Source organism: Pristis pectinata, chromosome 12 (assembly GCF_009764475.1).
Source record: "Pristis pectinata isolate sPriPec2 chromosome 12, sPriPec2.1.pri, whole genome shotgun sequence".
In the NCBI taxonomy this organism is placed as follows: domain Eukaryota; kingdom Metazoa; phylum Chordata; class Chondrichthyes; order Rhinopristiformes; family Pristidae; genus Pristis; species Pristis pectinata.
The window spans coordinates 1,171,408-1,197,306 of record NC_067416.1 but is presented as its reverse complement, the minus strand read 5'-3'; the positions used below and the strand labels follow the sequence as shown (position 1 = coordinate 1,197,306).

Genomic DNA, 25,899 nt, shown 5'->3' with positions numbered 1-25,899 from the left:
CTAGTAGAGACGGCGGAGGGAGGGGCTGGAAGCTGAGGACAAGGGGAACCATCCTTGCTCTGGGTGGGAGAGAGGGGTGAGGGCAGAACAGAGGGGAAAGAAAGTGTGAAAGGAGAACACAAGAGTAGAGAAGGTGGGAGTGGGGAGAAGGAATGAGAGTGGAGAGTGAGAGAATGTGTGTAGGGGTGCAGATGGAGAAAGAGACCAGCAGTCGTAGGCAGGAGACAAAGAAACAGACCTGCTGCCCCATTCGATCATGGCTGCGGTTTTTCTCAGCCTCTTTCTCCCACCTTCTCCCCGTAACTCTTAACCCCCTCACCAATCACAAACCTATCAACCTCTGCCTTAAATACACCCAATGACTTGGCCTCCACAGCCGTCTGTCACAACGAATTCCACAGATTCACCACCCTCTGGCTGCAGAGATTCCTCCTCATTCCAGTTCTAAAGGGACGTCCCTTTATTCTGAGGCTGTGCCCTCTGGTCCTAGACTTTCCCACTACTGGAAACATCCTCTCCACGTCCGCTCTATCCAGGCCTTTCAGTATCCGGTAGGTTTCAATGAGATGCTAATCCCAAGCTCCCACTCTCTCCTTCCCTCCTCACCTCCTGCTTCCTTCCTTACCCTCTCCCGTCCCCTCCCTCACTCCATCCTGTCACCAGTTCCCTCCCTCCCTCCCTCCTCCCTGCTCCCTCACCCAGTCCCTCCCTCCCTCCTCCCTGCTCCCTCACCCAGTCCCTCCCTCCCTGCTCCCTGCTCCCTCACCCAGTCCCTCCCTCCCTGCTCCCTGCTCCCTCACCCAGTCCCTCCCTCCCTCCTCCCTGCTCCCTCACCCAGTCCCTCCCTCCCTCCTCCCTGCTCCCTCACCCAGTCCCTCCCTCCCTGCTCCCTCACCCAGTCCCTCCCTCCCTGCTCCCTGCTCCCTCACCCAGTCCCTCCCTCCCTGCTCCCTGCTCCCTCACCCAGTCCCTCCCTCCCTCCTCCCTGCTCCCTCACCCAGTCCCTCCCTCCCTCCTCCCTGCTCCCTCACCCAGTCCCTCCCTCCCTGCTCCCTGCTCCCTCACCCAGTCCCTCCCTCCCTCTTCCCTGCTCCCTCACCCGGTCCCCCCCTCCCTCTTCCCTGCTCTTTCACCCAGTCCCCCCCACTTCCCTGCTCCCTCACCCAGTCCCTCCCTCTCTCCCCCAGGTGCTGACAGGCCTGATTGAAACTCCCTCCCCACTTCAGTCACGGTTAATCCCCTGAGCCCTGTGCCAAGGATGATTCAACTGCTTGAAATCTGAGGAGTTTGAACTTTGGTTTAAACCACCAATTGTTCTGATGCAGACTGAGCCAAGGAGCTTTCTCAGTCTGAATGGGATCTGTTTACAGGATCTGGGAGGGGCTCAGGGTTGAGAGGAACTTTGTGAAAGACTAAAACATTTCAAACAATGCCAGTAGTTGGACAGGAGTCTGGAACCAACCTGAAACCTCTCCAGGAGCATCAAGGTGCAGGGATCCTTGGCCTCATTTTGTGAATGGCTCCCTCCTGTTGGGTCATCCGGTAATCCCACTGGGAGCACCAGGAACAGGCAATGAGCTCAGGGACACAGCAGGCCCCTGTTTGGTTCTGATGGATGGGGCAGTGGGGAGCCTGTCCCTCCACAAACCTCCATGGCCCCTCCAGCTGCTGATTGGTTGAGTTCCACACGTCAGCCACAACTCTGTGTGCAGCTTCCCATGAGGTCGAACCATCGTGGGTTCAGGCCCACCAACAGACTGGGTCAATGCTTCAGGGTAACACTGAGGGAATGTCGTGCTTTGGGAGGGGAGGTAGCGACGGAGTGTCTCACTGTGGGAGGGGGATCACTGAGTGAGGAACTCCTCAGACTTCTGGTCAGTATTTATTCCTCCACCCATCACTGAGACAGATTCTTGGATCATTATCAAAGTCAAAGTCGAGTTTATTGTCATCTGCACAGGTCCACGTGCGCACTGGTGCAATGAAACACTTGCAGCAGCATCACAGGCACAGAGCGTCAGATAAGCAGCATTCGCAAGAAAAATGTAAATGAAACATAAATTATAGACAATATAATTAGAACAAAAAACACAAAGTCTATTTTTGTGCAAAGTGATCAGAGTGGTCCCAGTGTTGCTGTACTGGGGCAGTGATCAGGGATGTGTCGGTTGGTTCAAGAACCGAATGGTTGAAGGGAAGTCGCTGTTCCTGAACCTGGTGGTGTGGGACTTCAGGCTTCTGTACCTCCTGCCCGATGGGAGCTGGGAGAAGACGGTACAGCCTGGGTGGATGAGGCAGCACCTCCTGTAGATACTACCGATGGTGGGGAGGGATGTGCCTGTGATGTGTTGGGCTGAGCCCAGACTCTCTGCAGCTTCTTACATTCCTGCACATTGGAATTGGGGTCCCAGACCGTGCTGTAGGGATACTTTCAACAGTACATCACATTCAAACCATGGAATTACATGGAACTGAAGACATTCACCCCTTGAGACCACGGCAGCTAAAAGTGAACTCATGACAGATTTCGTGGCTCCCAGTAACAGCCCACGGCCGGCTCTTCCAAGCTACATCCTGGCCCAGTTTAAATGAGATTGGACTTTCTGCCCTTCCTGCTCTTTCAGGCAGTGAGTTTCGGACCCCCAGCCCTCTGGGGACAGTAATGCTTCCTTACCTCCCGCCTGATTCACTGATCAATGCTCTGGGTCCCCAGGTCCCTCCCATTCACCCTCACCTACTCCACACCTCTCAGCACCTGGACACTGCCGTCAACACTGCCTTCCAAAGGGGACAGGTCCCCTAGCAAATCCTCCTCAATATTCAATCATTTTCATTCTAGGCAATCCTCCCTTTAAATCTGCTCTGGGCCCACCAGAGAGCTCTTTGTGGGATCCTGCAGTGCCAAAATTGGTGCTGTGTTTGTTTGTGCTGCATTGGGGACGTTTGGATGTGAGATGGTTTGGGACGGCTGTGTGGTTGTTGACCGCCAGGGCTGCACAGAACTTTGACCACCTTAGAGAGTCATAGAGTGATACAGCACAGAACAGGCCCTTCAGCCCAACTGGTCCGTGCTGACCAAGATGCCCATCTAAGCCAGTCCCATTTGCCAGTGTTTGGCCCATAACCTTCTAAACTTTTCCAATCCATGTACCTGTCCAACTGTCTTTTAAAAGTTGTTACTGTACCTGCCTCAACCACTTCCTGGGCCAGCTCATTCCACATATGTCCCCCTTCCTTCGCTGTCTGTCCCACACTGAGACTCCAGGTTCTGTGTGACGTGTCAGTAGCCCTGCAGGACTAATGGACTTCTCTCTCTCTCTTTCCACAGCTGATACTGAGATGGAGGTTGTTGGAAGTTATCACAAACTGACCCACAGCGACCATTTAGACTCTGGTAGGTTGGCTGGACTGATTCTGGCTGTGTGGAGTGAACCTTGTGGGAGGCAACAAACGAAAGGTGAAGGATTGAACTGGTGTCCAGTAATGATCCTGCTAAGGTGCTGGGTGTGGCGAGGCTGGGTCAGAGGGCAGGCTTCGCTTCAGTGCCAGGGTCAGGAGTGTCCTCTGGACACGGGGTCTCTCCAATCTGCTCTAACTCCACCCATCTTGGTCTGTCCTCAGGAATCTTTGAAAGTGACCACAGCAGGAGCAGGAAGGTGGATCGAGGGGGCTTCTCAGACAATGGTGAGTGGGACGCTGGCTGGGTGAGGTGCGTACAGTGGGGTCAGTGGAGTGCCCAGAAGGTGCACAAGGCACGTTCCCCAGAAATGTGGAGGGGCTGAGAATGCCAGTGGAATTTACAACGTTCTTACAGCGCTCAATGGGAGGATGTGTCGGCTGGGCGGGGAGTCCGGGAACGGGGGGTGTTTAAGTACTGAGACGAGGAGAAAGTTCTTCAGAGTTCCAGTATCTCTGGAACCCCCTCCCGCTGAGGGATCAGTCCGTGAGTGGCTTCAGAACCAAGACTGGGCTGAGTGACCTTCTCATTCTGTTCGTTAGTCGGTACCTGAATTTTCAGACCTTGCCTCAGTGTTGGGGACTAAAGCTGTTAATGTCAGGACCCAGCAGCAGCGTAGACCTGGGCAGTCTGGATCTTCAGCCATTGGTAACTGCAGGCTCCAGCAGTCACCTGCCAGAGTCCCAGTGATGGTGTTTGGCTCCCATTTCTCCCAGCCCACAGCTCTGCACACCCTCAGCTCTGTGAACCCTGTCTGTAATATCTGGTGTGGGCCTTCAGCTGCCTGGACCCAGTACTAACCGCTCGATGGGAATGCTCCTGAGAACCTTGTTGGGACAGGTCACAACAATTCAGGCGCTATGTAAATGTAAGTTGGTGCTGATGGCCTGTTCTCTCTGTTGCAGTTATTACCGAGCAGGTGACCACAAAAGTGACTTCTCTGCCACCACGTAAGTGACCCCACCGCCCTGATCCTGGGATTCCTTCTGGTTCCAGCTGGGGGAGTGGAGGTGGGGGAAGAGGCTGGGGAGAGGGGAGGGCTCCACAGCTCAGCACCTGGGGATATCAGTTCCAGAAATTAAACTTATCTGGAGTGAAGGGCTGGGATCAGTAACGGTGGCCGTGAAGCAGTGTGACCTGGCCCAGAGTGGGGGTGTTCACCGTGCCTGAGTGCAGCAAGACTTGGGCAGGTGAGTTGTGGAATTGTTACAGCAGAGAATAAGGCTGTTTGGCCCATCAGGCCCATGCTGTCTCAGTGGGGTATCCCATTCAGTGGCACTCTGCTCTGCTATTCTTTCGTGGGTTCTTGTCCAATTCCCATCCAGTGCAGATCCTCGAATCCTTCTCCCAGATCCCCAGGAAACTTCCTCTGTTCCAAGAACAATTCCAGCTTCTCCAGTCCGTCCACAATACTGAAGTCCTGCGTCCCTTCCGCATCCTCGCTGAAACCTTCACATCTCTCCCAAAATGCTGTGTCCTCCCCACCCTACCTTGGGAGTGTATCACCAATCCTCCCTCCTCACCGACACCAAATCCTAGGCCTTCCAGGAAGGTTGGAGATGGTCCAGCTGTGGTTCCAGCCAGCAGCTCACAGCTGATCACAGATGGGCAATAAATGCCAGCCCCCTGGAGTGGTCACATCCCGAACGTGGATAAACCACTCTCTGTGTCATTCCCACAGGAGCCACGTACAGCTCCAGCTCCTCATCCCGGCAAACTGGAGCAGATATTGTCAGATCATCCAACAGCTACCTCATAGCAAGTAAGTACAGTGGGGCTGGGGGAGGGGAGGGGGAGAGGATAGTGAGGGAGAAAGTGAAAGGAATGAGTGGGGGGGGGAATGGTGAAGAGTGAGGGGAGGGAAAAGGAAAGGAGGGAGGGAAGGAGTGAGAGGAGAAAGTGAGTGGAGGAAGGGAGGAGAGGAAGAGAGGATAGTGAGTGAGCGGAGGGGAGAGCGGAGGGCAGAGCTGTGGGAGTGAGAGGGGAAACTGATGGGAGAGAGTGAAGGGGCAAAGGGAGTGTGAGTGATCGGGAGTGAGTTAAGGGAGTAAAACGAGAGGAAGGCTGAGGGGGAGTGGGTTGAGGAGGGAGTGGGGATAGTGTGAGGGAGGCAGAGTGAGGGGAATTGTGGAGCAGCAGAGGGTCAGTGAGATGGAGGGAGGAGGACAGTGGGACGAGGGGAAGGCAGAGAGGAGGGAGGAGGAGGAGGAGGATGTGAGAACGGGGAGTAGCACGGAGAGCGAGAGGGGGACAGTCTGCATGTCCATCGGTGTGTTGGACACAAGGGACAGTGGATGGGGGAGAGGAGGCTTGGGCATCTTCCACGCCAATCTGAGACCTCCGGTTTGTTCCCAACAGCCGGACGAGGCTCTTCTGGGGGATATTCCCGGACACGATTTCCCAGCTCCTCATTCTCAGTCTCACCGGACACCACCCTGGAGCGGAAAATGGGCTTCAGCCGGAATGCAGGATACGAGGGTATGTCGGGGACTGGAGGGAGGGAAGGAAAGGGAGGGAGGGGTGTGTGAGAGAGGGAGGGAGTGGGGTGTGAGAGAGGGAGGGAGTGTGTGAGAGAGTGGGGTGTGAAGAGAGAGTGTGTGTGAGAGAGAGAGAGAGGGAGAGTGTGTGAGAGAGAGGTGTGAAGAGAGAGAGATTGGACAGGGCTGGGGGTATCTCTGAGTCTCTGGATGATTTACTGAATTGAATTTTTTTTGCAGGAAGTTCCAGTGGAAATTCTTCCCCCGAACTTTCCAGGAAAGACTTCAGTAAGGACGTTGAGCTTTAATATGTTCGCACTCCCTGAGACTGAGCTCATACCTCGCCCACCGTCCCACATTGGGATCTCGCTGCCAGGCACAGGAGAGGGCTTCCACCCCCACCACCACCCACTGCCCCCACACCCCCCACCACCCTCCAACCTCCAAAGTCCTCAGCACATAAGAACCAGGAGCAGGTTGCCTTCAGCACTGGTATCTGCTCCCCCATGATCAGGGGTATCTCCTGCCTGTTCCCCAAAACTCTCCACTCTTCCACACACTGAAACTCTGTCTCTCTCGACCTAGAACATTCCGTGACTCCACCCCAACACTTCTGGGGGAGACAATTCTAAAGGTTCACACCCACTGAAAAGAAATCTCCCCTCCTCTCTGTCTGAAATGGGCCATCCCTCACTGTGAAACTCCACTGGAGGGAGCATCTCTCAGCATCTCCCTGTCAATCCTCCCGAGCTTTACCCTGTGTCTAACTCATGCTGTGCCTGCTCAGGAGTGTGTGATGGGACGGTGCAGAGGGAGCTTCACCCTGTGTCTGACCCCAGGAGTGTGTGATGGGACAGTGTGGAGGGAGCTTCACCCTGTGTCTGACCCGGGGGGGGGGTGGGGGGGTGGGATGTGATGGGACGGTGTGGGGGGAGAGATGCTCTGGTGCACTGTGAATACCAACTAACGTCTCGTTGCTGGTTTTATTTCCTCAGGTTCCTCAAACATGAGGGGGAGAAGTCAGAGTCGAGGTACAGTAACAGCCAGCGCAGGTCCTGTGGTGTCTGCAGTGCTGCGCGTCTGCCCGAGGACCGGCAGTGCTGGACTCTGCAGCTCACCCAGTGTTGGAGCCTGCTCCCTCGGCCTGGGGGTTACAGCACTGTGGTGTAACCAGCTGGCCACAGGGGGGCGGTGCTGAGGGAGGGGCTGGAGGGAGGGGCGGTAGGGAGGGGCCGTAGTGAGGGAGGGAGGGGTTGGTAGTGAGGGAGAGAGAGCTTGTAGGGGGAGGAGTAGTAGTGAAGGGGAGGTGATGGTGAGGGAGGGGCAGTAAGGAGGGAGGGAGAGTAGTGAGGGAGAAATGGTAGTGAGGGAGGGGCAGTACTGAGTGTGGTAGGGAGGAAGGAAGGGGTAGGAGGGGTGGTAGGGAGGGACGATAGTGAGGGAGGGAGGGGTTGGAGGGAGGGTAGTGATGGAGAGTAGTGAGTGGTGGATGCAGTAGGGAGGGGTGGGAGGGGTGGTAGGAAAGGGCATTAGAGAGGGGCTGGAGGGAGGGTCGGTAGTGAGGGAGGGGCAGGAAGGATGGGCAGTAGGGAGGGGCAGGAGGGAGGGGTGGGGGTGTGGGAGGGACGGGTGGTAGGGAGAGGTGGGAGGGAGGGGCAGGAAGGAGGGGTGGTAGGGAGGGGCAGGAGGGAGGGGTGGGGGGGTGGGAGGGACGGGCGGTAGGGAGAGGTGGGGGGCAGGAGGGAGGGGCAGGAGGGAGGGGTTGGATGGTGGTAGGGAGGGGCAGGAGGGGTGGGTAGTAGGGAGGGGCGGAGCTGGAGGGAGGGGCGGGGCATAGGGAGGGGCAGGAGGGAGGGGCGGTAGGGAGGGGTAGGAGGGAGGGATAGAAAGTAGGGAGGGGCTGAAGGCTGGGGTTAGAGGGAGGGGCAGGAGGCAGGGGTTGGAGGGAGGGGCGGGACGGAAGTGTTGAAGGGAGGGGCGGTAGGGAGGGGCAGGAGGGAGAGGCGGGAGGGAGGGGTTGGAGGGTGGTAGGGAGGGGCAGAAGGGATGGGATGGAGGGGCGGGGCTGGAGGGAGGGGTGGGGCGTAGGGAGGGGTTGGAGGGAGGGGTGGTAGGGAGGGGCAGAAGGGATGGAAAGTAGGGAGGGGTTGAAGGCTGGGGTTGGAGGGAGGGGCAGGAGGCTGGGGTTGGAGGGAGGGGCGGAGCTGGAGGGAGGGACGGAGCGTAGGGAGGGGCTGGAGGGGGGGCAGGAGGGAGGGGCAGGAGGCAGGGGCTGGAGGGAGGGGCAGTAGGGAGGGAAGTGTTGGAGGGAGGGGCAGGAGGGAGGGGTTGGAGGGAAGTGTTGGAGGGAGGGGCGGGAGGGAGGGGTTGGAGGGAGGGGGTGCTGTGCTGTGAGCCGTGTCCCTCTACGATGTGCCTGATCTCCCCCTGAGCCTGACCCTGACCCTGACCCTGACCCTGACCCTGACCACCCTGTCATGTTCCTGTCCTTGGGATCTTGCTGTGCTCAGGAGGTCCCCAGCATCTGCTGCTGGCCCCCTGGAGTTCCTTGCTCCGGTTGTCCCTCCGCGATCCTGTTGACCCTCGACCCTGCACCCCCTGAACCCACCCAGGCTGACCGGCCGACACCACCTGAGGCAGTGGGTTCAGCAGTGCCCATGTTCAGGGATCCGTGTTAATGGCGTGTGCAATGGGGGATGGTGAGCGTTAACTCTGGGGGGGTGGTGGGAGACTCTGTGGGTGGGGGGGAGACTCCCTGTGGGCTGGGAGGAGACTGTCCATGAGCTGGGGAGACTCTGTGGGCGCGGGGGGAGACTCCCTGTGGGCTGGGGGGAGAGTGCCTGTTCCAAGCTGCGGTCTGACGAGAGCCCTTGTGTTTCAGAGAGTGCGATCCGTGCCCGTCTGCAGAGCGCATCGCCCAACGGACGCTGTAAGTTCCCGCATTCCCTCGGCTCCGTGACCCAGACCAGGGGGGGTGGGGTCGGTTGTGGGGAGAGGTAGGGGGTAACCCTGTCTCTGACTGACCCCAGATTGGGAGGGGGGAGCAGTTTCAGGGGGAGAGAGGTCAGGGAAACACCCCATCTTTGGGTGACCCCAGAACGGGGGGAGGGGTAGAGGTGACCACAGGTGGGATGGGGAGGGGTAGAGGGCAGGACAACCTCTCTGACCGCACCACCTCCTGAATCTCGGTTTCCCGCTCGACGACCTCTGGCCCGGGGGGAGAGCGGAGGTTAACGGTCGGCGGTGGGGTGGGGGGGTGGGGCTACTTACCACAACCTCGGATCGAATCTCACACACCAGTTAATAGAGTCAGGACTTGGGAATATGGGAATAATGGGGAGAGCGGAGTGAGAGGAGACGGGCGGAGTGAGAGAATGGAGGGGTGATGGGGTGGGAGAAAAGGATGTGGGGGAGTGTGAGGGAGGGAGAGAGAAAGGTGAATGACAGGATTAAGAAAGAGGTAGAAGAAGAGAAAGAGGGGCTGAATGGCCTCCTCCTGTACCTGTGTACCCCGAGACAGGACCTGTTAATGAGTTGTCCCCACCCCACCCGTCCCTCAACACAAATCGGATCCTGCCCTTCCCCTGGGGATCAATGTTGTTCCACTCAGTGTCTTCATGTTATCAATTAGTGGTGCTGCACTCAGAGCATTCGCTGGGTTCTAGATCTCTGGTGTTACACACAAAAGTATCTATGTGTTCTAGATCTCTGGCGTCACACTGGAGTGGTCCATGGGTTCTAGATCCCTAGTGTTACACTGGGGTGCCGAGTTCTAGATCTCTGGTGTTACACTGGAGTGGTCCATGGGTTCTAGATCCCTAGTTTTACACTGGGGTGCCAAGTTCTAGATCTCTGGTGTTACACTGGAGTGGTCCATGGGTTCTAGATCCCTGGTGTTACAGGTGTCCCTGTTTCTGACCCCCTTCCCCCTGTGCTCAGGGACAGAACTGGAAGACGTGAAGCGATTGCTGAAGGGAAGTCGATCAGCCAGCACCAGCCCTCCGCGGTCGGCCCCCAACACTCTGCCCTACCCCAAAAAGGCCATCGTGGAGACAAAGATAGTGAGCACCAGCTCCCAGTCAGGTAAGGGAGTGTCTGTCAGTCACTGGGGGGTGTCTGTCAACCACCCCAGGGGGTGTTTGTCAGCCAAGTCGGGATCTGTCAACTCCTTCGCCCTAGCAGAGACTGAGGACCTCCAGCTGTGGAGACAGTTACATGAAGTGGGCTGAATGGCCTCCTCCAGCTCCCGTTCTCTTTCCTCCTCCCTACCCCTCTGATTCCCCTCCCTCCCCTGCCTTCAGTGCTGACTAAAACAAATCTTTGCTCTTTCTCAGCGTCTGGACGATATGACACTGCTCTCCTGGACTCCGGTGTGTCCAGCTTCAACTGGACATCCACAGTGCCCCCAGTGAGCTCCAGCGTGGGACTGAGGGAGTACCGCAACAACCTGTCCCCTGCAGGAACACAGATGTTCAGCACATCAGGATCCTCCTCTGTGATAGGTGGGTACATAATGTCAGCAACAGCACACACAGGAGTCCCAGCGCGCTGGCATGGAGTACCGGAGTAATAACCCCACCAACACCCCACTGTTACACAATAACCACAGGAGTGCTTGGGTCCAGGGTGTTTCTGTGGAACACACACAGTGTTATATCCAGGAACTTACTGACAGGTTTGTGGAGAGGGAGGGAGTAATCAGGGAAACCAGGGGCGAACGACTGGCAATAAGGGAGGGGCAGTGACTCTGAACAAATATTCTGTCTATGTTCGGGCAGCAAAGGTCACTGAAGACATTCCAATAGTTGTAGAAATTCAGGGGCAGGAGGGAGGGAGGGACTCAGAACAATCTCTGTCACTGGAGAAAAGGCACCAAGCAAACTGTTGGGGTTGGAGGGCACAGGGTCCCCGGATCTGCTGGGGTTGGAGGGCACGGGGTCCCCGGATCTGCTGGGGTTGGAGGGCACGGTGTCCCCGGATCTGCTGGGGTTGGAGGGCACGGGGTCCCCGGATCTGCTGGGGTTGGAGGGCACGGTGTCCCTGGATCTGCTGGGGTTGGAGGGCACGGGGTCCCCGGATCTGCTGGGGTTGGAGGGCACGGGGTCCCTGGATCTGCTGGGGTTGGAGGGTACGGGGTCCCCAGATCTGCTGGGGTTGGAGGGCATGGGGTCCCCAGATCTGCTGGGGTTAAAGGTCACAGCCCCTGGGTCTGATGGGCAGGATGTGTGGGCTCTGACCTTGCAAAGTTCCCGGACTCTGAAAGTTCCCGGTGACTGGAAATCTGCGAAAGTCCCACTCACACACACAGAGCGGGAGACTGCAAATGGGAACCTGTGGGAGGTTGGCCAAACATCCTTCACTGGGAACTTGCATTATCAAGGCAGCAATACCAGGACATTGGTCAGACAATGACAACAGAATGCATGTTGTTTTATGAACGGGAAACCACTGGAGATGCTCAGCCGGTCAGGCAGCATCTGTGGAGGGAGAGCAAAAAGCAATCTGCTGGAGGATTTAACCCTCCTCCGATTGCCTCAGAATCCTTCCTTGCCACTCCCGTTCCCTGTATACTGGTCACCTCCCCTCTCCACTCTCAGTCGATGCAGGGGTTCAACCCAAAACATCCCCCCACAGAAGCTCTCGACCCGTTCAGTTCCTCTGGCAGATTGATGGTTGCTCCAGATTCCAACAGCTGCTGTCTCTGGTGTCTCCTGTGGAGAAAGAGTTCATGTTTCAGCTCAATAACCTTCAGACTGGGGTAATTTCAGAAAGAGCCACGGTTGGAGAGAGGGGGAAAGGTGGAGAGAACGGAAGGAATGTCCATGATGGAGTGAAGACCAGGAACAGATAGATTTTCACTGTTCAACTTTTGACAAGTTTATTTGAGATCTTCGTGGAGAAGGGGCTATGGCAGGGATCCGGCAGGGTATTCGATTTCCAGAAGGCATTTGATAACGTTCCACATAAAGTGTGTAACTGCACAAGTGCTTGTGGCATTGAGGGGAGATATCAGCATGGGTAGTGGAGTGGCTGATCGACAGAGAAAAGAGGGTCAGGATTCAACCAATAATCCGCTGGAGGAACTCAGCGGATTGAGCAGCATCGTTGGGGGGAGGTGGGGCAGGGGGAGGAGTTGTTGACTTTTCAGGTTGAAACCCTGCATCAGGACTCGACTCGCTGAGTTCCTCCAGCAGATTATTTGTTGCTCCAGATTCCAGCATTTGCTGTCTCCGTGTCTCCAGAGAATCAGGATTAATGGGTCACCTTCCGATTGGCGATCAGTAACTAGCAGGCTGTCACAGGGCTGGGACCTCAACTACATTACTATTCCATGTTTTTTTTTATTATTACCATTATCCTGTAAGAGCCTTATGTTAATAACAGATGAAGGAATCGGGTGTTGCCAATACAAAGGTAAGTGGGGAAACAAGCTTTGAGGAGGACCAGGAACTCTGCAAAGGGATATGGATAGGTGAGCTGAATGGGCAAAGTGAGTATGTGAGGGGGTGTGAGCTTCTCCACTTTGGTAGGAAGAAGATACGAGAGAGAGGATGCAGATCGCTTTGATTCAGAGGGACCGGAGTCCTTGTGTGCAGGTATAACAGGTAATTAGGGAGGGCAATAAAATCTTGACCTTAAATGTGAAGCTGTGTGCTGATGCAACCACTCAAGGTGTTTTACGCAGTAATAGACATTTTATTGAAGTATTTACTGGTACTCGGTGCTTAAACGATTTTCACCGGGCAGTGGCCTGGAATGGAGACACATCACCTCACCCTCTGTGCTTGAGCTGTGTGCTGACAATTCCTTTAACACCCCAGCCCTGGGACTGAGTGGCTCTGTGAGGATTTCAGCGGTTCAGGCTCTGCTAAACCGACGGTTTGACCTGGTCTCACTGATCCCAATCTCACTTCATCATTTCTCAGCTCACGGAATGCAGAACAACAAAGCAATAAGCCCAGCAACAGCGAACATGGCCCTGACGACTTCAACTGGTGAGTTTGCAGCTGACGAGGTTCAGCCTTTTCACGGTTACCCCGAGCAGTGCGTGGACTCATCTGGAGACAGTGCCCCCGGCTACCAAGGGGCAGCACACATTCACCAGTGCTTGGAGGGTAAATTAAGGGGGCAGGTTTACAGATTAGACCAGGTTATCCTGTTCAATTTGGACATTGGGGTAATTTAACTGATAATCCAAGGATTGGTGTGGAGAGATAAACTCGTTTATTGTGAAGGGTTATTGGATAATGGGATGTTTAACGAATCAAGTGCGTTTAAAGGGGCATATATTATACCGAGGATAAACCCCCGGTCTGGGAGCATTGGATCCGTGAAGAATCAATGCTCCCAAGGGTCCTGCCATGTACGGTAAACTTACCTCTTACATCTGACCTCCCAAAGTGCAACACTGCTCAACCTCGGTCTGCCATTTCCAACATCTGTATCCCGTTGTATCCTTTGACAACTTTCCTCACTATCCACAACACCGCCAATCCGAATAATCACACCTTACCACCCAGCCAGTCTCCGGCACTACTAGCTTTGGCTGCAACCTCCCACAGTTGAATTGCAGGCTCCTGCTGACTGCCTCGTCCGTGCTGGTGTCCCCAAAGCCCATGAAGTCAGAGGTCATGCTGCAGCCATTGGATGGCCTTGGCCTTGGAGTGTACACAGGGGTCCTGGGCAGGAGCGGGTGATGGGGAGAGAACATCGTCCCTCAGACTGATCCTGATCTTGTCTCATTTCTTTCTGACAGTTCAAGGGGTTCAGAACAACTTGGTACCCAACACCAGTGTGGTCAGTGGTTCTGCACAGACCCTGGGCAGTCACACCCAAGGTGAGTATTGGGGCCCCTCACTGTCCCATCACCCGTTAACCACATGCTGAGGTAACTAGTAACCGTACCCAGGGAGAGTCGGTACCTCGGGGACTGTACCTTGGGGAGAGTCAGTACATTGGGGCTGTACCCTGGGGAGAGTTGCTACCTCGGGGACCATACCCTGGGGAGAGTTGGTTCCTTGAGACGATTTGGACCAGACTGCTGTGTGGATGTTTGTTCTGTATTCCTTCTGACTGTGGTAATTCTACTGTTGACCCCGCACTACTGGTCTCTAGTTCTAGGGGTGCAGAAGAACCAGGTGTCGAATTCGAGTGTGGTGTCCACTGCCCACAACACCTCCACAGGTCAGTGATGGGCACTTACAGTCCCCAAACCCCCAACCTGTTCCCTCAACCCTCCCACCCCACCCCTCCCTCAACCACTCCACCCATCCCATCTCCAAACCACCTCAACCCAAACCATACTACGCGTGTGTCGGTGTGAGTGTGTCAGCCCAGTGTGGAGGTGTGTCAGAATGAGTGTGTCGATCCAGGGTGGGTGTGTCAGTATGGGGGTGGGTGTGTCGGACCAGTGTGGGTGTGTCAGTGTGGGGGTGGGTGTGTCGGACCAGGTGTGAGTGTGTCCCTGCTGACTGTGCCCTCTCCCACAGTGAGTGTGTTAGTTCAGGGTTGTGTGTGTGTTGGACCAGTGTGGCTGTGTCACCACTAACTACACCCTGTCCCACAGTGAATGTGTCAGACCAGGGTGTGCATGTCAGACCAGGGTGTGCATGTCAGACCAGGGTGTGCATGTCAGACCAGGGTGGGCATCACTACTAACTACATCCGTCCCACAGTGAGTGCGTCGGACCGGGGTGGGTGAGGACATCGGACCGAGGTGGGTGGGTGCGTCGGACCGGGGTGGGTGGGTGCATCACCACTAACGACCCCCTGTCCCACAGTGAGCCCCCTGACCTCGGATGGCCTCCTACAGAAGGACTACAAGTTCCTGCTGCTGGAGAAGGAGAACGCAGCTCCCCGCAAGGACACGGAGCTTCTCATCATGACCAAGGACAGTGGCAAACTCTTCACCGCCTCGCCTGGCACACTCACCGGTAACACCGGCTCCCCACACTCTCCAGGTCGCGGTCCCGGCACCTACCCCACCCCGGATCATCCCACCCCACCCCACCCCACCCCCAGTGTCCCCCTACCCAACCCCCAGTGTCCCCCTATCCCACCCCTGCCTGATGTCATCCAACCCTACCCCACCCCGGTATCACCGAACCAACCCCACCCTGGGTCACCCAACCCCACGCTACTCCCTGGGTCACCCCATCCCAGCCCCAGTGACCCCCTCTGGCGCCACGTCCCACAACTGTCCCCCGGGTACATCGCAACCCCCCAACAATAAGCATCACCCCATCCCAGCCATGACTAACCCTAACCCTCGCCACACTAACCTCCGTGCTGGAGCCTGCCGTGCAAGTGTCAGGGGAAGAGCGCTGGGCGGTGGGTGGGGGGGTGTCAGTGGGTGGTGGGTGTGTTGGTGGGGGTGTCAGTGGGTGGGGGGTGTCACTGGGTGGGGGTGTCAGTGGGTGGGAGCTGGGAGGGAGCACAGGCAGGGTACAGAGGGCACGACCGCGGGGGCAGTTGTTCAACACGGGTTATTGGGAAACCCTGGCGCCTGTTCCAAGGACAGAAGGGCTGGACATCAGGCAGTCATCCCGGGAACAGGAGGAGTACTTGGCCCCTCGGACCTGCCTCATCGTTCCGTGGAATCACGTCCAATCCCATCTCAGCACCACCACCCCACCCTCCCACTCCCCACCCTCCCCCACAACCCCTCTGTCCCACCCCCCCACTCCCCACCCTCTCCCACCCTCCTAGTTCTAGATACCCAGTTCTAGACACCCTGTCAGTCTTCCTCAGAATTTTATGTTTCCTCTTGTTCTTCTAAACTCAGTGAGGATTGGCCCCACCTGGTCGCCCTCTCTCTGTATGTGAACACCTTCATCCCAGAACTCGCCCAGTGAACCTCCTCTGCAGCCCCACCCCGAGACCCTGCCGACAACACCTCCACCGTGAGACCCTGGTTATATGTGGCCGTGTCTGTCACAAGCCCCACACCAGACACTCTGATCCAAGCTCGTGGGAAGACATTTCCAGGCTGACACAGGAGAGGAGGTTCAAGGCCTCCTTAAAGAAGAGCAGTGTTCCCACTGACCACTCAGAAAGAGCAGTAGGGCAGCATCAGGATACCAGTGCACCACCTCTCTGACCAGCCTCCCAGCCATCCCATTATCCACCCACTGCCCCATCTGTGGCAGGGTCTGGGGGTCTCACAGAACCCACAGACTGGGCTAGAAGCGAGTCACCCTCGATCTCAAGGGACTGCTGAGGGAAAGGATACTCACCGGAGCTGAGGAGAATGAGCAAGGGTATTGGGTGGGTGATTCTCCCAGTGGGATTGTCCTAGTCGAGAATGGGGCATCTAGATCTGGGGTGTCTAGAACTGGTGTCCAGATCTGGGGGCATCTAGAACTGGAAGCACCTAGAACTGGGCTGCCTAGATCTGGGGCACCTAGAACTGGGGGCATCCAGATCTGGGGCAACTAGATCAACGGGTATTTGGATCTGGGAGCATCTCAAACTGGAGCATCTAGATCAGGAGCTAGGATTGGGGCACCTAGATATGGAGGCATTTGGAACTGGGGCATCTAGAATCAGGAGCATTTAGAATCAGGAGCATCTAGAAGTGGAGAATTGTTTCTGAACAGCCACTTCAGATGAATTTCTTCTCCATGAGGTCTGTGAATCTTTGGGATTCTCTTCCCAAGGGAGCTGTGAAGTCAGAGATAGGTAGACATTTTGAACTACGAGGGGTGTGGGGAGAGAGTGGGGCAGTGGTACTGAGGCCAAGAATGGACCAGCCACGATCTCAATGAATGACGGAGCAGCCTGGAGGCGCCAAGTGGCCAGTCTCTGTGTGTCCTTACATCGGGAGAGAGGGTACAGACATTGGACTAGTGACAAGGCCTAATCCCAGGCACCCAGCAGGATTTTCCAGCAAAACTCCGAGGGTAAAAGGTGTTTGTGTCTTGCAGCTTCGGTGATGGACGATGCTTTGAAGAAGGAACACGTGGTGTCAACCAGCGCAGGACCCGACATCAAAGTTCAGTCACACGGTAAGAATGGAATGGGACGGAGGTGTCGGTGAAAGTGTCCTCACACTCTCTCCTGGGGGTGGTGGGAGCAATGGCCGAGGTGTTTCCTTCATTAACACCCAATGTTCAAAGCAAAGAAGTGAACGCTGCCAGACCTCAAACCACTGTCCTATCACTGCGGTGCTCTCACTCTCCTGCTGCCTTTGTCTCTTCGCAGCCATTGTCTCTCTCTAATCCTCCTTTCCTTGACACACACTTCACTCCCTCTCTCACCCCCCCTCCCTCTCCCCTCCTCACCCCCCTCCCTCTCACCCCCCTCCCTCTCACCCCCCCTCCCTCTCACCCCCCTCTCTCTCACCCCCCCTCTCTCTCACCCCCCCTCTCTCTCACCCCTCTCTCTCACCCCCCTCTCTCTCACCCCCTCTCTCTCACCCCCCTCTCTCTCACCCCCCTCTCTCTCACCCCCCTCCCTCTCACCCCCCTCCCTCATCCCTCCCTCTCACCCCCCTCCCTCTCACCCCCCTCCCTCTCATCCCCCTCTCCCTCATCCCTCCCTCTCACCCCCCTCTCTCACCCCCCTCTCTCACCCCCTCTCTCACCCCCTCTCTCACCCCCCTCTCACCCCCCTCTCTCACCCCCCTCTCTCACCCCCCTCTCTCCCTCTCACCCCCCCTCTCACCCCCCCCTCTCACCCCCCCTCTCACCCCCCCCTCTCACCCCCCCCCCTCTCACCCCCCCCTCTCTCACCCCCCCCCTCTCTCACCCCCCCCTCTCTCACCCTCCCCTCTCTCACCCCCTCTCTCACCCTCCCCTCTCTCACCCCCTCTCTCACCCCCCCCTCTCTCACCCTCCGCTCTCTCACCCTCCGCTCTCTCACCCTCCCCTCTCTCACCCCCCCCTCACCCCCCTCCCTTTCTCCACCCTCTCTGCCCTTTCCTCTGACCTGCTCTGCTACCCGTCCTTCTATCTGCTTCACTCTCTCTCTCTCAATCTATCTAACGTTCTCTCTCCTTCTCTCCATCTCTCCCTCTGACGTTCAGTCTCTCGCTCTACCTGACATTAGATTCAGGGAGCACAGAAGCAGGTCCTTCAACCCAACTCATTCGTGCCCAATGGGTACACAGATGGGAAAGGTTTAGAGGGATATGGCTCAAATGGGAGCAACTGGGACTAGTTCAGATGGGCATCTTGGTCAGCATGGATGAGTTGGGCCGAAGGGCCTGTGTTCATTCTGTATTACTCTGTGACAAAGATGCCAGTCTAAGCCAATCCCATTTGCCTGCTTTTGGCCCATAGCCATGGACCTGTCCAAATGTCTTTTAAACGTTGTAACTGTACCTGCCTCCACCACCACCTCTGGCAGCTCTCTCTCCTCTTTCTGACAATCTCTCTCATTCCCCCCTTCTCTCTCTCTGTCCCTTCCTCGGTCCACCTCACCCTCATTCCCTCGCTCCCTCGCCCACCTGCCACTGTGTGTGTCCCACTTTTCCCTGGTGACTCCGTGTTTCCTGCTCTTGGTTCCTCAGGAGGCTTGAAGATGGCGACCAAGGACAAGTCGACATACGCGGGTGAGTGGACAAACCCAGCGCAGGGTCCGTGCCAGCGGGACACCAGGCCGGAGTGGGTGGGATTCAGTAATCCATGGGACAGGGTCAAGCAGACCAACACCGGTCCTGGAAACAGATGCTCAATGCAGGAGGTCGTTCGGTCCCTCAAGCCTTTGCTATCTCATCGATCAGCCCCACTCCTTGCTCCCCCGCACTTTCCCCATTTCCAATCTCCCATTGGGAAACTCCTGTTGAATCTGTCCCCACCGTCCCAGATCCTAGTGAATCCCCGCGGGGAAACGTTCCCTTCCTCTCCTCCTGGGACTGTTCCCAATCCTTTCCAGTCCCAGCACTCCAGTCACGAACCCTCTGCCACTGAACACAGTTACCCATTCGATCTCTCCTGAACTTTCTCCCCTCTGAGCTCCACCAGTCTCCGCAGAACCAAGTCCCTCCAAGCTGGGACCACCAGTAGGTCTCTGCACCCTCCCCACAGCCTCACCATCCTCCTCGGAAGGTGGAGCTGGGTTTGCCCCAGGATCGAGCTGTGGGCCTGTCAGGGGGTAGGGAGGGTCAGCTCAGCTCCTGGGACAGAGACAGCTACCAGCACACTGGCCTCTCCCACACCCAGGGGCAGGGGTCTGCTTCTTCTCCCCCCTCCTCTCCCTCCTCCCCCTCCTCCCCCCTCCGCACCCTCCTCCCCCTCCTCCTCCCTCCGCACCCTCCACTCTGCTCCTCCCCTCTGCACCCCTCCTCCCTCCGCACCCTCCTCCCTCCTCTCCCCTCCGCACCCTCCTCCCTCCCACCGTCCTCCCTCTGCTCCTCTCCCCTCCGCATCCTCCCTCCTCCCTCCCCCCTCGGCGCCCAGTTCTCCCTCCCCCCTCCCCCCTCGGGGCCCAGCTCCTCACGGTCGCTCCCCGTTGGCAGAGATCCGGTCGGACGAGGAGACGGACTCCCTGCCCTCCTGGTGTTCCTGCTGTCGTTGCTGCTCCTGGTGGAAGTGGCTGCTGGGACTGCTGCTGGCCTGGCTCCTCCTGCTGGGACTGCTCTTCGGCCTCATTGCACTGGGTGAGTTGGGGATGGGTGGGGGGGGAACGGGAGGGGAGTGGGGGAGGGACCGTAGAGGAGAGGAGGGATGGAGTAGGGGAAGAGAGGAGTAGGGAGTGGGGGGGAGGGAGGGGGAGGAGGGAGGGAGGGAGTGGGGGAGGAGGGATGGAGAGTAGGGGAAGGGGGAGGAGGGATGGAGAGTGGGGGAGGGAGGGAGTGGGGGAGTGGGGGAGGGAGTGGGGGAGGATGGAGGGAGGGAGTGGGGGAGGGAGGGAGTGGGGGAGGGGGGAGGGAGGGAAGGGGGGGAGGGAGGGAGAGTGGGGGAGGGAGGGAGGGAGAGTGGGGGAGGGAGGGAGGGGGAGTGGGGGGGGAGGAGATTGGGGGGAGGGAGGGAGTGGGGGAGGAGGGGGGAGGGAGTGGAAACATTGAGAATGGAGGACTGCGGGGGAGGGGGAGGGTTGAGAAAGGGACTGGTGTGGAGGTGGGGGGGGGGGTGGGGGGTGGAACATCCGTCCCCCCAGCTGGGACCCCTCATTGTGGGGTGGGCGGAGTGCCAGGCTGTTGTTTGGGCTTGGCTCTGGCACAACTCCCAATCTCCGCGGGTGACCCCTGTCCTCCAACGGTTGACCCTGGGGGTTCGGCCCCAGGGTTCTGTGCCCCCCCGGCTGCTGAGGGTCAGAGGAGTGGGTGCTGGGTGTGACCTGTAACCCCTGCGATCCCGGTTCCAGCGGAGGAGATGAGGAAGCTGGAAGGACCGTGTCAGTGAGCTGGAATCCATGCCCAACACACAGCAAGCTGACCAGTCACGACGGCTCTGGGCGCATCCTAGGGCAAAACAGCCTCCACTGACGACATCGAGAGCAACATCTGGAAGAAGATCACGGCCAAACTAGAATCCCGGGAATATCGAGGTGAGGCCCAGGAAACACCTGGGACCGGGAGAAATGGACAGGGATCAGGAGATGTGACTGGGATCAGAAAGTCAGGGAAGGTGAGGGGGGGGGGGGGGGAGGGTAAAGTGCAAGGGGAGACGGAGCGAGGGGGGAGGGAGAGGAAGGGGGGAGGGAGGAGCAGGGTACTGCCACTACTTCACAACACCCCGGGACCCGGGTTCGATCCCGACTTCCGTGCTGTCTGTGAGGAGTTTGCACGTTCTCCCTGTGACCGTACGGGTTTCCCCCGGGTGCTCCAGGTCCCTCCCACATCCCAACGATGTGCAGGGGTCAGTGGGTTAATCGGCCACTGTAAATTGCCCCCAGTGTGTGGAGGGGGGTAGAATCTGTGATGGGAGTGTGGGGAGAATGGGGTTACAGGGGTGCAGGGGAAATGAGGAGGAGTGGGCTGTCCTGGAGCCGGTGGGTGAGTGGCCTTTTCCCTGTGCCGTAGTGAGGGGGTGGGGGTTGGGAGTGAGGGAGAGCTGTTCTGCACGATCCCGGTCCCCGTCAGCTCTCAGCCTTCCCAGCAGAGGGAGCCTGGGGAGGTGAGGCTGTGGCCGTGACCCTGGCCCTCGCCCCAGGGGAGGGCAGGGCAGGGGCTCACTGAGACCGGCCCTCCCAGCAGTCGGTCAACGCTCCGTGAGTCAGGGTGGGTTGTTTGTGGAGCTGACTCTGCTTCTCTCATTACAGATTCAGTGAGAGGTGATCAAGGTGAGTCTGTGGCAGAAGATAGCACAGGACGATGGGCCGAACCACACGTCCTGTGCCATAACAGTCTGAGGTTTTCACGGCTGGGCTTCTTAGGGGCTCCCCTTGAATCCGAGTTCTGACCAGCCCCCTTCCCAACGCAGTGTGCACCCACACCCCTCTGTGGGGAACATGCGGGGAGCAAGGGAGAGGGGGAGGGGGAGGGAGACGGAGAGTGCAGGGGGAGGGGGTGGGTGGGTGCGGGGGCGGGGAGAGGGAGAGTGAGAGTGCTGGGGGAGGGGGAGCACGGGGAGAGGGAGAGTCTCGGGGATTGGTGAACAGAACAAACCTCCATCCTCAGCGCACCATCACCCCAAGCTCAACATCTGTCCCCGTGAACCAGGGTTCTGACCAGGGTTACACTGGTTGTCCCTGTTCCGAGACCAACTCTAACTGATCTTCTTTCTGTCCTCTTACCAACTCACAGGGGCACCAGGGATCAAAGGTGAGTCTGCTGATCTCATCCGTGGCATCCAGCTCAGCCCTCTCACTGACTGGTTGCCTTCACCTCTGCCTCTCCCCTCTCCCTCCCCCCCACTCCCACCCCCCCACTCCACTCCCTCCCCCTCTCTCCCCGCTCCACCTCACTCTCTGCATCATTCTGTTGCTCCCTTCACTGTGTTGGTCTCTGTAACCTCTGGTGTTTTGTTGACAGGAGATCCAGACTTCCGGAGTACCAGGTAAGGTTCAGTCTGTGACAGTGACCCAGCTTTACAGTTCCCTCCTATTGAATCGTATCACCCCACCAACCCAGCCCCCCCATCCCCTCACCCCTCCACAATCCCCACCCTCACCTCTCCCCCACCATCACCTCCTCTCCCAAGACCCTGTCCCCAACCTCCCCATCTCTCCGTCCCACCTCCCCACCATTTCCCATTTCTCTGACCTTCCCTCTCTAATGGCATCAACCAATCTTTCCAATCCCACCTTCCCTCCCCATTCCCACCTTCCCCCCTCATTCCCACATCACCAACAGATTTACCGCAGAACCGATCCCAGTGCGGACTGGAATTCACTGCATATTAACAAACCCTCTCCATAATTCTCCCGACTGTGACCCCAAACCACCCCCCCCCCACTGCTGGATGGGATGGATCCCAACACCCCCCCCCCCCCCCCGCTGCAGGGGATTGGATCCCAACACCCCCACTCTGCTGGAGAGAATTGGTGAACGGAACAACACCTCCGTCCTCAGCACATCAGCAGCACCATCGCCCCAAGCTCAACATCCAGCAAGCGCACTTCATCATTAACTCTCTCTCTCTCTCTGAAGCTTGTGAGAGAGTGACGGGTCAACCAAGACACTCTGACCCACCTGCCCCAACACCATCCCTGACAGCTGGGTCACACGTGGCTCACTTTCCACCTCTCTTGCAAGGACAGACGTCGAGGATTAACTTCAGCAGTGCACCCACACAGCCTCCAGCCGCCCAAGACCACAGACCCAGCAGTGATCCCTGGCCTCCTGTGTATGGTGTGACTACAGCCAGCAACCCAGTAGGAGAGCTACCCTCCATGTCTCCAGACAGAGGGAACCCTGTCCCAGGCCGTCCCCCCAGCACCACCGCCGATCACACCCAGCTGGTGCTGTGGACCGACCGTTTGTCCACATGCCTGATGGAGCATTCTGGGGAAGTGCTGAGCTGCTTGAGTGTCCTATAATGGGAGCAGGTAGAGACCCACACACCACCTCCCAAACTATCCCACCACCCCAAGCAATCAAGCCCCACCTGAGGCAGAGTCTGTAGCTGCCCCAATGGCCTCCTTGCCCACCTCAGAGCCCACAGAGCTGGAGTGGGTCCTCCTCGATCATGGAGGAAAGAGGCACCCACCCATATCCTTTCTCCATGTTCCCCAACACCCATCGTCCCCATCCAGCCTCCTGCACTGGCTCCTCTCCTCTAGGGTGTGAACTTCCCTCACCCCTGCCCCCATTGGGTGGTGGGCAATACTGACCAGCTGGAGATTTGTCAAACTTCCCCATTCTCTGGACTCTGAATCCCTTCAATGTTTCTTCCAGGTCCGTCGGGTCATCCAGGGATTCCCGGACAGGATGGGCAGAAGGGCCAAAAAGGAAGCACAAGGTAGGGTCATTTCTTGACCAATGGAGGGACCAGAGAGTTATCAACCAATTGAGGGACAGGAGCAACTGACCAATGGTGGGAAGGGGTTTTACTGACCAATGGAGGGACACGGATGTTACTGACCAATGGAGCAGCAGGAGTAACTGACCAATGGAGGGTTGGAGTTGTTACTGACCAATGGTGGGACAGGAGTAACTGACCAATAGAGGAAAGGGATGTTTCCAACCAATTGAGGGACTTGGATCTTACTGACCAATGGAAGGACGTGGACCTTACTGACCAATACGACCAGTAACAGGGGTGTTACTGACCAATGGATGGGCAGGAGAAACTGACCAATGGAAGGACAGGGGAATTATTTGAACAGCAAAAAACTACAGATGCTGGAAATCTGAAATAAAAACAGGAAAGGCTGCGGTTTCTCAGTAGGATGGACAGCGTCTGTGGAGAGAGAAACAGTGAATGTGTTTCCTCATGGAGTTTTCTTGCCTTTGTCACAATTTCTTGTGTAATTTCAGGAGAACACGGGGAGAAGGGAGCAAGAGGTCCTCCTGGTGATTCTGGGTACACTATGAAGGGCGAGAAGGGAGAGAGAGGTGAGGAGGTGTTTCTTACTGCTGACCGGTGCTGGGACAGGGTTCACCTTTATTGTCCAGACTTTGGCACCTTCTCTCTGGATGGACTCGCGTGTTGGGGCTCTGGCTGTTGTGTGGCGTTGAGTTTAAACACTTTTCCTCTCTGATTTTCAGGGGACGCGGGTATGCCAGGACTCCCAGGAATGAAAGGTAGGGTGAGCAAGGTGCTTGTGGTGGCTGAGCCCAGAGTGATGATGGGGTGAATGGCCTCACTCTGTGCAAGAAACGGGTAATCTCAGAAATAAAACCGGAAACTGCTGGACACACTCAGCAGTTCAGGCAGAGCCTGTGGGGAGAGAGACAGGGTCAATGTTTCAGGTCATAGACCTTTCGTCAGAACAGGGAAGGGAGAGAGTCAGAGGAAGGGAATATCTGAGGTGAGGACAGGGCTGCCCTGGGGATGTCCTCGGGAAGTCTCTGAGATGGGGTTGATGGGTGGGGGGGGGGGGGAGGAGGATAGAGATTGGGGATGGGTGGGGGAACCAGGAGGAGCAGATAGTGTATGGAAAGGGGGAGGTGGTTGAGTGGGGGTGGGATGTAGAATGGGTGAATGCAGGGGGAGGGGTTGGGTGATGGGAAGGAGTGAGGGGGTCAGGGAGAGGGGGAGGAGTGGGGTGGGAAGGGGTGGAGTGAGGGGGTGGAAGGTGGGGTGCGGAGATGGAGATTGAGTGAGGGGGTCAGGGAGGGGTGGGAGAGGGAGTGGCGTGAGGGGGTGAGGAGTCTTGGATGCCTGAAAGGTGTGAAGGTCCCAGTGCTGAGCGTTATACTGGCACCAGGGACGGGAAATGGAAGCAGCTGTGGCCATTAGGCCCCTCATTGCTGCTTGCACAGCTTGAGGAGACCACTCGGCCTGATCCACCTCAGCTTGCCATCTCTCCCTGCACCATCCCCAAACCCCCCAATGTGGGAAACCCCTCGACCTTGTGTCTTGAATGACACAGTGACCGAGTCTCCACAGCCGCTGGGGCAGGAGGAAGCTCTACGCCCTCTGGGTGCAGACATTTTCTTTCTCTCTCCCCTGAATGTTTGGATGCGGACCCCGGAGTTTGAGACCCCTCGGACAGGGGAAACATCGTCACTGTATTCCACGTCACACCCGGTGGAGCCGTTTGTCTGTTGGAATTGAGGTCACCTCTCAGAGACTGCAGGTCCGTTCTGCTCAGTTCTTCTGCCCTTGGACAAAGCCCAACATCACTGGGCTCAGTCCGGTGAGCCCTCACTGCACTCCCCCCGTCACAGTGTGTCCTTCCTTGGGTACCGTGTAGAGAACCACGCACCACGCCCCAGAGCTGGTCTCACCCACGCCCCAGAGCTGGTCTCACCCACGTCCCAGACCTGGTCTCACCAACGTTCCATGTGTTAAAGTAAGACACCTTTACTCCTGTGTCCAAACCCTCTGCAAATAAAGGCCGGTGTCCCCTTCACCTTCCCAATTACTGGCTTCCCCCTCATGGTTCGCCCGGTGCAGGGGGGACACTGGGGTCCCGGTGCAGGGTGGACCCCGGGTTGGTGCGGGGGGAACCCTCAGGTCCCGGGGCGGGGGGACACCTGGGTCGGTGCAGGGGGACCCTCGGGTCCCGGTGAACACCAACAGATTTCAGTGTCTCGCCGCTTTTCCCCAAGTGGTCACCTCCCACGTTTCCACCAGCCGTGTCCTTGCCCCATCACCTCCGCGGTCTGCATCCCCTGAATCCCCTCAAACCCCTCTGCAAATTCCTCACAAACCACAGTGCTAGCCCAGCCCAAACTTTCATAAAATCCACTGGGAACCCGGGAGAATTTCTGCTTCCCAATAGTGGAGGAAACGGGGAACTCTCTCCCATGGGGAGTGGTTGGGGCACAAAGACCAAGAGGGGTTAGGGTGGAAACTGGTCAAAGGGCCGGGATAGACTGATGGGGAGGGGAGAGTGTGGGAGGGGAGGGGGAGGTGGTGGAAGGGGCTGTAGGCTGAGGGGAGGGGGAGGTGGAAGTGGGAGGGGCTGTAA

At 57.5% G+C, this 25,899-nt stretch overlaps 2 protein-coding genes across 2 annotated transcripts in view; both read left to right on the top strand.

The window, feature by feature from the left end:
• The first annotated feature begins 375 nt into the window (after positions 1 to 375).
• On the top strand, positions 376 to 20,418 carry LOC127576424 (collagen alpha-1(XVII) chain-like). Its single transcript, XM_052026943.1, has 20 exons — positions 376 to 551; positions 1,961 to 2,045; positions 3,329 to 3,394; positions 3,622 to 3,684; positions 4,363 to 4,407; positions 5,139 to 5,219; positions 5,816 to 5,935; positions 6,175 to 6,222; positions 6,930 to 6,965; positions 8,816 to 8,863; positions 9,874 to 10,017; positions 10,269 to 10,436; positions 12,861 to 12,929; positions 13,691 to 13,771; positions 14,050 to 14,118; positions 14,715 to 14,867; positions 16,860 to 16,940; positions 18,446 to 18,487; positions 19,394 to 19,534; positions 20,242 to 20,418. The coding sequence occupies exons 2-20, from the start codon at positions 1,982 to 1,984 to the stop codon at positions 20,277 to 20,279; spliced, it is 1,557 nt and encodes a 518-aa protein (XP_051882903.1). The 5' UTR covers positions 376 to 551; positions 1,961 to 1,981; the 3' UTR covers positions 20,280 to 20,418.
• A 2,799-nt stretch (positions 20,419 to 23,217) lies between these two features.
• LOC127576419 (collagen alpha-1(XVII) chain-like) overlaps positions 23,218 to 25,899 on the top strand; it is a 39,711-nt gene continuing 37,029 nt past the window's right edge. Inside the window, exons 1-3 of the mRNA XM_052026931.1 lie at positions 23,218 to 23,277; positions 23,797 to 23,875; positions 24,029 to 24,064. Coding sequence (XP_051882891.1) covers positions 23,851 to 23,875; positions 24,029 to 24,064 — 61 coding nt within the window. The 5' untranslated portion in view covers positions 23,218 to 23,277; positions 23,797 to 23,850. The remainder of the gene's footprint in view (positions 23,278 to 23,796; positions 23,876 to 24,028; positions 24,065 to 25,899) is intronic.

Bases quoted from the DNA above. Each gene is read 5' to 3' on its own strand.
- LOC127576424 (XM_052026943.1), top strand. From the start codon at position 1,982: ATGAAACACTTGCAGCAGCATCACAGGCACAGAGCGTCAGATAAGCAG. The intron at 2,046-3,328 runs GTAAATGAAACA...CTCTTTCCACAG, and splicing joins GCAGCATTCGCAAGAAAAAT to CTGATACTGAGATGGAGGTT. The intron at 10,437-12,860 runs GTGGGTACATAA...ATCATTTCTCAG, and splicing joins AGGATCCTCCTCTGTGATAG to CTCACGGAATGCAGAACAAC.